This window comes from Agelaius phoeniceus, chromosome 5 (assembly GCF_051311805.1).
Source record: "Agelaius phoeniceus isolate bAgePho1 chromosome 5, bAgePho1.hap1, whole genome shotgun sequence".
NCBI lineage: Eukaryota > Metazoa > Chordata > Aves > Passeriformes > Icteridae > Agelaius > Agelaius phoeniceus.
The window spans coordinates 1,882,921-1,893,150 of record NC_135269.1 but is presented as its reverse complement, the minus strand read 5'-3'; the positions used below and the strand labels follow the sequence as shown (position 1 = coordinate 1,893,150).

The following is a 10,230-nucleotide window of genomic DNA, read 5'->3' as shown; positions in this document are numbered from 1 at the left end:
CCGCTGGCTTTGGGATTCCAGCTCGGGCTTCCTATTAAAACAACAACACAACCCGTAATAATCACTCATAAACATCCATCTTCCTGACTCTTTTACGGCCTCGTAATTGCCCCCACCCTGACAGGCGGATTTATGCCCTGGCTGCCAGCGGCCGGTGCCGGGGAGCTCCGCCGGGGCAGGGCCGGGCTGCCCTTCCCCGGGAGCCGCTCCGGCGACTTTGGGAGCGGCAAAGCCCCCGGTTTTCCCTTCCTCCTCCGTGGTTATCGCCTCCAGCAGCCCGCTCCGCTGCTGGGCTTTGGCCGCTCGCTCGGTGCAGGTTTGCTCCGGGGCTCTGGGCAGCCTCCGCTCCCGGCCGGGGGCAGCGCTTTTCCCGTGTAAGGCTCAAGCACTATCGCTGCAGCGCTCAGGAGGGAAATCCTCTCCTTGTCGCTCGTCCTCTTTTTCTCTTCCCAAGCAGGCTTACGTTCAAGTTTCTCCCGCAGGTCTCTTTCTCGCCCTCCCGGCGGGACTTCGCAACTTCTGCCGCGGTTCCGCTAGCCTTTTATTTGCTTTTTTTTAAGCCCTGGGCTTTTTTTTTTTTTTTTTTTTCTCCCTGTTACTTCTCATTCCCCGCAATCCACAACGACCTGGAGGCTCCTTCCCCTTGCCCGCGGGGCACGGCCAGGGAAGACCCTCGGGCGGGCAGCGCTGTTCCGCCCCCGCCGGGAGCGCCTGCAAGGCAAAGGATGGCCTAGAAATTAAGCAGCACTTCCGAGGTGGTACATCTGCCTCTCCCCCCTTCCCCATTTCTTTACACCGCTTAAGATCTCTCCCAGTCCTGTACTTTCAAAAAGACATTTTAATTTACCGCCCCAAGCCCGCGGTGGTCGCGGAGAGGCGCGGCTCTCCCCAGCCCCCCGTGCCTCGGCAGGGGGCAGGCGGGGCGCGCTCCGCAGGAAATGCCGGCGCTGCCGCGGCGGGGAGCGCCCCCGGCCCGCCGCCCCCCGACCAGCGAGCGCTGACCGCGGGGTCGCTCCCGGACCCTGCCCGGCTGCGAACAACCCGGGGGTGCGCAGGGGAGCCCACCGAGCCCATGGAGGAGCGGAGCCCGGCGGCAGCGGCGGAGCGAGGGGCGCCCGCCCGGACCGCGCCGCTGCCGCCGCGGGAGCCCCGGCGCCGCCGGAAACTTTCCCCGGCGCTGAGCGCCGGCTCCCTCTCGGTGCTGCTGGCGCGGGGGGAGCGGCGCTGGGGCTGGGTGCCGCCCGGCGCGGTGCCCCTCTGCCCGGCCGGCGCCTCCTCGGGCGCGGGGCGCTGCCCGGTGCGGGGCGGCGTGCGGCCGCGGGCGGCGGCGCTGCTGCTGCTGCTGCTGGCCGCCTGCTGCGGGGGGGAAGCGGTGGCGCAGACGGCGCTGGCGGCGGGGGAGGAGGAGGAGGAGGAGGATCACTTGCTCTCCCTCGCCGCCACGGGGGTGGTGCTGAGCTGCCTGGCCGCCGTGACATGGCTGGTGCTGAAGCTGAGGCAGGGCGTCCTCATGCTCGCCGTGACTAGCGCGGCCAAGACCACGTCCCTCGTCGCCTTGGAGAGGGTCCCGGCGTCCTGGCGGCCCTACCTGGCGTACCTGCTGGGGCTGCTGGGCATCCTTCTGGCCGGCTACGCCGACCGGCTCTGGCCCCCGCGGCGGGCCGCCCCGCTGGCCGAGCCTCCCGCCGCCCCCCCGGCCGCGGACGAAGCCCCAGTGCTCAGGCGGCGGCGGCGGTCCAGCTCCATGATCTCCCCCGAGATGTCGGGCGGCGGCGGCAGCGGCAACAAGACCCACCGGAGGACCTCGCTGCCCTGTATCCCCCGGGAGCAGGTAGGGCTGCGGGGAGACGGGTCCCAAACTTTGCCGGGGGTCCCGGCGGCGGCGGAGGAGCCGCTCCGGGCCGGGGAGGCCGCGCACGGTGCGGGCTTTCCCCGGCGCTCCGCGGCGCGGAGAGCCCCGGGACGCCTCGGAACGGGGCCGGGGCAAGCCGGGCTGAAGCCGGGCTGAAGCCGGGCTGAAGCCGGGCTTTCCGGACCAGGCAGAGGGCTCAGGGTGTGCTTTTCCCTTACAGCTGTGGCCGGCGCCGGCTTTTCCTAAAGCTGGCAGAGGGAGGGCTGGGGTGGACGGTGCCCGCTGGGCTCTCGGAGCCGGTGGGAACCTGCCTTGAGCGCAGCCCTCGGGTTTCCCAGCATCACTTAGGAACCCCGCTGTTTCAAAGCTGTAGTTTCCTAGAAAGGTACCTCAGCCTTTTAAAACTTGCTTTAAGCTCGAAAGGGGTGTGTTTGTGTGTGTGAGCCGAGAAGCTCGGTTGTCCGTGGTGGGAGAAGTCCCCTATCGGGGCGGTAGCCCCGGCTCGTCTTTGCACTTTGCCTCCCCAGCGCTGTTCCCGTGCGTGTAATCAATAGCTCCGGCTCTGCCCTGGCTGTGGGAACCGGTGCGAGGCACACGCGATTTATCTCAACTTTGTTTCCTCTGAGAGGCTGTGATTGGAATGGCTGAGTGAGAACTTTATTGCCGGTGATGCGTTCCTTTCAATGCACACCTCAAAAAATCTGGAGGAAGAAGCAATCAGGCACCGGTATCTTACTGCACAGCTGTGTAGAGCCCTGACACGGGCACAAAGTAGGCTTGGTTCTGCGCTTGAAGTGTTTCTCAGTTGTTTTGAGATTTAAGATTGCCCCACAAAAATACCACTTGACACTTGGGTGACTTGAAAGTCAGTGCGATCCCTGCTGAGTAGTGGAAAGGGAAACCTGGGGGGGAAATAAGTATCGAACTGTGTTAAGTTTTCTTTTTCAACTAGTGTTGAAAAGGATTCTATGCACTGTGATCAAGTGAAGCGTGTTGTCATACACCTAAGGTTTTCTTTCAGGTGGCTTGCTGGATAAGCAGCAAAGTATTTTCCGAGTAATGGCTGTTATCTAACTATATGGTGTGGGTGGCTGGTTTGTTCTGGAAATCGTTTGATTACATCCCTTTGTGGTTGGTACTGACATTTCTTAGAAGAGGGCCTGACAACCTTACATACTTGAGACTTGTTTTACAACAAACGTACTTATTTATTTAACAGTTTTGTTTAGGTGAAGTAAATATTTACCACAGACAAATATAATGTGAAAAAGTAGAAAACTGACCGAGTTCTGACTTTAGCAGGAACTGAGAGGTAACGGTGTAAGAGTAATTTGTAAGTACAGTAAGGCACAAAATTAAAACTGTTTATGCTTACTTGGTGAAGCTAGGCATTTCTGGTGGTTTCTTACAATAATCATTTGTAAGGTCTTAAACATATTTTCCACTTGCTTTCACACTTCCTATAAATGCAGCCTTTTAGTTAACATCTCTAAATGTAATCATTTGGAGACAGGACTCAGTGACCACGGTCCTTGTTTTCTCTCATGGAGGAACTTCAAATCTCCTGCATGTACCAGGAGGTTGGACTGGTGATGGATATAACAAAGTAGACTCCTTTTCCCTCCCTGCTGGTGCATTACCTGGGGAAATGGCCAGCTTTGCCCTGAGCAATTCCCACTTCCAAGCTGTGGAGCTGGGCTGGAGTTATCTGCAACTGTTCCGTTCACCCGCTGCAGGATTTTGGCAAATTTCTCTTTCTTTTGTTCTCACTCACTATTAATCAATAGTGAGATCTGGTATTGCTTGTGTCTCTGTGTGATTAGAAATGGATGATAACTTTGGAGTTTGGGGAGACTTTCTGTATTTATTTTTTTTAGCATAATGTGGCTGTGTGTATGTGAACTTCTGTCCCTAAAAGCTGTTCTCTTAAATAAATGCTAGCATGAGTGAAAAATGGAAAAGTTGAAACAAAGCTCTGTAAGGACCTTGAAGAAAAGATGGGAGAAGTAGGACTCTCTTACAGCAAACACAGTTTATGTTTATAGCAAAAATCAGCTCCCTGTAGACTTAAAGAAAGTATAGGTAAATGTTTTTCTTTTGGACAGTTTTTAAATATAACATGTTAAAAATAGACATGAGGGCTTTGAAAGAAAACCAGCCCTTCTCTTGCCCCCCTGTTTTTAAAAAACATCCTCTGAATGTTTCTGGTCTGGTTTGTACATCTGTGAGCTGCCAATAGTTTTCATCAGGAAATAGATCCACTTTATTGCTTTGAAACACGTACTTGAATTTAGTGAGTAACATTAGGCAAAGTTTTAGTGATCTTTCCCATCACCTCCCACGTAACCTTTCATATTGCTGAGCACTTTTGTTTTTCCAGAATTTGATTCCTTTCATATCTGACTGTTTCTGTTAATATGAGATTCTATGAAAGTTGGAATTTCTGAATTTTTCTTATTTAGTCACACACATCTCGATTTTAATCTGAATTCTTCTCTACTAGAATTTGAAGGTGAATCTATGTGGCATTGTAAAGAACAGTACCAGGAATTGCAAACTTACAACATGGATATTGTATTAACACACCTTGTGTTGGCATCTTATCACTTCCAAAAAGAATTTGAAAAGAAAATCTTTCATTAAAAATGCCACCATCCAGAATTCAAATGGTACCATGATGCAACCTTCTGTTGCTGCTAAAAGTGCTCCTTCCCCATTTTCAGTTTAATTCTGTGCTTTTTGTGGTTGCCTTTGTATGTGATCTTTCTGTTTCCCAACTTTGGCAAAGTCTTTGGACGAAAAGCTTCCAGCCTGGTGTGAGTGTAGCTCTCATTGAGGACTGTGTGCCTAATCTTGCTCCCAACTGAGTGTTGTCTCCCTGTGATTTCATCAAGACTGGCTGAGGATGCTCAGCTCCTTGAGGGCTCCCTCAGCCAGATTTGAAAGAGGATGCAGAGCAAAATTGTGAATGGATAGATAGACAGGGAATGAATGAATGAATGAATGAGGAAATACAATTTTTTTTCCTTTTTTCGGTAAATGCAAAAGCACCACCAAGAAAATGGCTTTTGGAGTTTTTTCTCCAGGTTTTTGCAAACATTTTTAGCTCTTCATAAAAGTGCAGAGAGGAGGTTGGTGGGGATAGGGAGGGGAGCAGAAATGTGTTCTATGTGTTGTTTTTTCCCATTAAAATATTATAATGTCCATGTGCTCTGAGGCTTGTGCCTCTGATGATGTGTTAATCTCAACTTGCAGCAGTCCAAGGGGATGATTTTGCCTTGGTAGGTAGAATGTTGCACAGGAGATTGTAGCTGGGCAAATCTAAACCATGCTGAAGACTACTGATTTTGCTTTTGTGCTTTGCTTGTTTAGGGAAGCTTTCAGCTACCTTGGATTTATTACAAGTATGTGTTATTTGCAGCTGCTGCAAATAGTTTGATTTGCTTTTGCCAGATTTATTTTTTTTACCTGAGTCAGAAGACTGGGGTACAGCACATAGTCTGAAGGACTTTCTGGTCCCCCAGCTAGTGGGTGACACAGCTCTGTGTGAGAGAAGGTGCTGAGTCCTGGTGGAGGAGCTTCTCCCATGTCCCCAGCTGCCAGGCCAGCTGCTCCACGTACAAACTCCTGCCCATGCTCTCTTCCTCCTAAGGCAGACAGGTTTTCTGTCCATTTTCCTTATGTATTTCTCTTTTGCTTTTATTTCTGTTTTCTTTATGTATTTCTGTTCTGGGCAGTAGAAGTAGAAAGCTCTTTGCCTTCCCGAGGGGCATCTGAGGGTCTGTCATCTCTTTTCTCTTGGTTTGAGACTTGGTAGATTTTTTATTCTGCTGCATCTTTCCCATCCTTTTTCTCCTTGTTAAGAGTTATTTTTTCAGGCTGGTAACCTTGGTGCCAGATTTGTCTATCTTCCTTCAGCAGCAGCAGCAGTGGGTTTTTTTGCTCAATTGACTGTTTTTCATGGGGTTCTGGGTGGTAACCCTGCCTGTTCCCAGCCCTAGCCTGGGAAAGTTGTGTGCAGGACTGTCGTTATCACTGCCTGTCTGTGGAGTTGAGAAGACAATCCTGTAACAGTTCACATGGCCAAAGATATCTCTGCAGTGATAAGATCTAAGAAACAGTGGAGAAAAAGAAATATATTTGTCAGTTTTCCTTTTTTTGTTTCCAAGGGAAAAATTAAGGCTTTATCTCTTCTCATTGTTTGATAGTGACAGCTTTGGTAGTGCCAGGAATATGTTGCTTCTTCCCCTTTGTTGGTTCTTCCTCATTTTAACTTAAAAAGTAGAGAAATGTACCCTTATATTATAACCAATTTTTATTAATGAGGGTCCTGTGCTCTGGCCTGAAAATGGGAGCAATCGGGGTGCAACATAGAGAAATTTAAAATTTTAGAGGGGAGCTGGCAGATTGAATTTAGGTACTGAACTTTGTCTGTGTCTATTAGACATAGGAGGTTTTATATACCATGTACCTCCTCCTAATAGGGTTTATTGAGCTGTAATTACTCCGATAAGATTTAATGGCATTGCCATTTAGGTCACTAAAAACTAAGGAATACTGAGGAATTATGTCATCTGGTGACTTGGTGAAACACAACCAATGTTAAAGAAAGGCTCCAGGAAAAATCACCCAGGGATTCCAAACGTAATACTTTATTTTCTTTTGCATGGCTTCATTTACGGAAACCTGCTCCACTTGGGTTTTTTCATTTCTCTTTCAGCCTCACAAAAATGTTAAAACTGCTGCTGAAACTCTCACCAAGGGCTTAGAATCTATTTTTGTCCATTGGTTAAATCAAAAAATGTATATTATGGTATATTGGCAAAAAAGTAAAGTACAGTAGTAGTAGACTTTCTGCTCTTTCTGCTTGAAGTGTGAAAATGCAAAGCTGGGGAACTGAAAGAAATCCTGTGTACTCTGGGTTGTCATGTTAATTAAATAAACAGCCAGAACAGTGACCCTGTGTATGAAATGTGTTTTGAGAAGCTTGTTGGGGGTTGGAGGGGAAAAACAGTGACACATGATGTTTTGGATGTTAACTGTGACATTTGTATGAATTTCTCCTAATCTGCTGTTAGTGTTCTAGCATTCCAACTGGTTTTTGTGGGAGACTGAGGCATAGCTGTGTGTTGCAAATAGAAGGAATGGTGCTTGGGCTTTTTTCTTTAAAAAGTAATATAAAGAAATAATCTCAGCCTGGAAGTGAAAAGGTTTGCTGGGTTCTGGTGCCTGCAAATCGCAGGGCTTTGAATAGGGGTGAGCTGACCGCCTCCTAAATTATTTGAGAATGAAAAGAACACTTCTGCAATTAAAGCTTTGAGCCAGTTACTGTGATTTACCCAGGCAATCTGATGGAAGATGTACAGCTTGTAGCATATCCCTTGACAGATAAGGAAAGAAATGTACAGATTCAGATAACAAAGTGGAAGCCGTGTTTTACTTTGTGCAGGGATTTAATTTTTTTTTTCTCTGCTTGGTTTTAAAGAAGTTTTTTTATGAATTACCAAACACTTTCCTCAAAGTCTTTTCTCTGTTAGTCAAGGTGTCACTCAAAGAAACACTTCTCACTTGGACTATGTAGTTTTCAGGTTTAAGGTGGTGGGGTTGGTTTTTCTTTCTTTTTTTTTTTTTTCCTCCTTTTTTTTTTTTTTCCTCCCTTTTTTTTTTTTTTTTTTTTTTGGTTGTGGGGTCTTTTTGCTTTTTGTTTGTTCGTGGACTTTTTTTGTGTTGGAGTTATCTTGCTCTAAGTCCTGCAATAAATTTTGCTTTAAGCCCTGCTGCAAGTGGTAGCATCAGTTCTTTATATTGTGAGTAATAAAAAAAAATATCATGAAATGTGATATCTGTCTGAGTTTTAAGTTGTGGGTGGAATATCAGCGTTTTTCCTTCCGAGCTGCTTTTGGAGATTCACTGGGGCTGTGGGGAGAGGATGTGCCCTACCCCTTTGTCAAGCTTTGGCTTCTTTTGTTTATTTATTTATTTATGTATGTATTTATTTATTATGAAGGGTTTGAGCCGCTTTGGCTTCTTTTATGTACGTATGTATGTATTTATTTATTATGAAGGGTTTGAGCCGCTTTTCTTCTCCCTCTGTGTGTGTGCATGTCATTGTCGCGAGTCCCTCGTGGCGGTGATGATGATGATGATGATGGGTGATGGCGATGATGATGGTGATGAAGGCGGCTCCGGTCGCTCCCGCAGCGGGCGGGCGGTGTCGGCGCTGGCGGGCGCGGCCCCCTAGAGGGCACGAGAGCCAAGCCGGGCACGGAACATCATCCACAAAATCTGTCCGTGGTCCTTAACTCAGCCCGTGCCGGATCTGCCCCGCCGCTGCCGCTCCAGCCCCGTCCCGCAGCCCGCGGTGGCACAGCCCGGGCTGCTCCCCGCGGGTCCCTCCCGGTGCAGAACATCCTGACTCTGTGCGAGCATTTATAAATGAAACTGGAAATGCCACCTGAAAAGCAGGATGTCCCCCTGTCCTCTGATCTGTCGAGGCCACAGCTGGCGCTCGCTGTCCTATTCTGGGCTCCTCAGAGCAAGAGCAACAAGGAGCTGCTGGGGAAGGTTCAGCACTGGGCTGTGAGGATGATGAGGGGAACGCAGCATCTCTCCTGGGAGGAAAGCCTGGGAAAGTTGTGCCTGTTTAGCCTGGAGAAAAGATGACTGAGAGGGATCTTATCAGTGCATCCACATGTCTGAAGGGTGAGTGACAAGAGCCCAGTGCCAGGGCAAGGGGCACAAACTGAAACACAGCCAGCTGCACCTGAATATGAGCAAAAAGCGCTGAGCACTGGAACAGGCTGCCCAGAGAGGCTGGGGAACCTCCTCTGGAGAGATTCCAAACCTGCCTGGCCACCACCTGTGTCTGTTGCTCTAGGTGAGCCTGCCTTGGCAGAATGGTTGGACTAGATCTCCAGAGGTGCCTTCCAAGCCCAGCCTTTCTGTGATTCTGTGGGATGTGCTGATGGGATAAATGGTCCTTCAGTGCTGTTGAACATGGATGGATGGATGGATGTTTTCATAGCGCACCTCAAGGGCTGCTGAGCAAAAGGGAAAAAAGGCAGCACAGGGAAGATACTGGTGGTTATAGGAGTTTGGTCAGTAAAATGGCATTGTTCATTTTTGAACCTGTCAAGAAAAGGATTTTGTGTCAGCTGGCCGCTGGAAATGTGCTGGTCACTGAAAAGATTTTGTGTGTGGGAGGTTTTAAAATGAAATTGGGTTAGTGAAGGCATGGTATGGACTGGTGTACCAAGTTTTGGTCAGACATACAGAACCATTAGGATCCACAGATAGCCCAGACTTCTGAGCCTCATCTAAGAAGGGACTGAAATTGTACATAAAACTAGATCTGGCTGAGGGGTGTTGACGGCATATTTGCCTAAAAAGGAAAGAATAGAAAGGAATTCGGAAAACAAAACAAACCCATCCCCAAATCTCCAAACAAACTCCCCCCCAAACCTTTTATTTTTAAGCTGCTATGAAGAAGTCTGATTGTGTAAGATAGAAATAGACACTGATCATGGAAAATACGTGCATGTCACAAGGTATGAATGAAGCTCTTCCAGCTTAGACATTTGTATTTATTAGTTATTGAAGTGTAAAGGTTTCTGATGCCAAACAGTTTGAGGATTAGAAAAACCGTTTGTTTTTTTTTTTAGATCTGATATTAGTTAGGAAAAAACTTCCCAGTTGCTCACTCTGTGCTTTAGTGGCTGTACTGCTTCATCTGGACCTATCACTGCACAACTCTCTGTATTTTTACTGCAATTAACTACTGAAAAAAAATTAGGGAGAAGATACTTACGAGCATCAATACAGTTAAAGGCTCTCCTTCTGCCCCTGCTCAAGGCTGGAAAATTGCAAAACCTCCACATATCAGAAATAGCTCAGAGCATAGCTGAGGCCTCTTTGGCTAACACCCCCAATCCACCAGTGAAATATGTGGGGTTAAAGCGGTTTATTTGACTTTTGTATTTTGTAGGTTGCTGGAGTTGGCTTTGTTTTGTACTAAGATTTATGCTTTGGTTTGAATTTTAAAGTAAAATAAAATTATATTCTGCGTCATTTTGTTGGTTTTTTTTTTTTTAATGGGATTTTTGTCTGCCTAACTCTGTAGGAGTGGTGCTTTTCAAATATTCTCATGATGCTTTTTCTGATGGCTGCTGAAGTCCTGAGGCACTCCCTGCTGACAGTTTAAAAAAAGCAACCCTTCCTCTCAGACTGGTTGGTCCTCTTTGAAATATCTCAGCTTCATTAAAAGCTGTGTGAAATACAATATGATGATGCCTGCTGGAAAATTATCTCTGTGTTTTGAGGATCAAGACACTGAGGGTTGCTGGGTTTATTTTTTGTTTTAAAAAAGCTTCTTGTTCCTG

The 10,230-nt window shown here is 48.0% G+C and overlaps 1 protein-coding gene across 1 annotated transcript in view; it reads left to right on the top strand.

Moving 5' to 3' along the window:
• Window positions 1–1,038: 1,038 nt before the first annotated feature.
• PDE3A (phosphodiesterase 3A) overlaps window positions 1,039–10,230 on the top strand; it is a 219,397-nt gene continuing 210,205 nt past the window's right edge. The window contains exon 1 of the mRNA XM_077178110.1: window positions 1,039–1,831. Coding sequence (XP_077034225.1) covers window positions 1,073–1,831 — 759 coding nt within the window. The 5' untranslated portion in view covers window positions 1,039–1,072. The remainder of the gene's footprint in view (window positions 1,832–10,230) is intronic.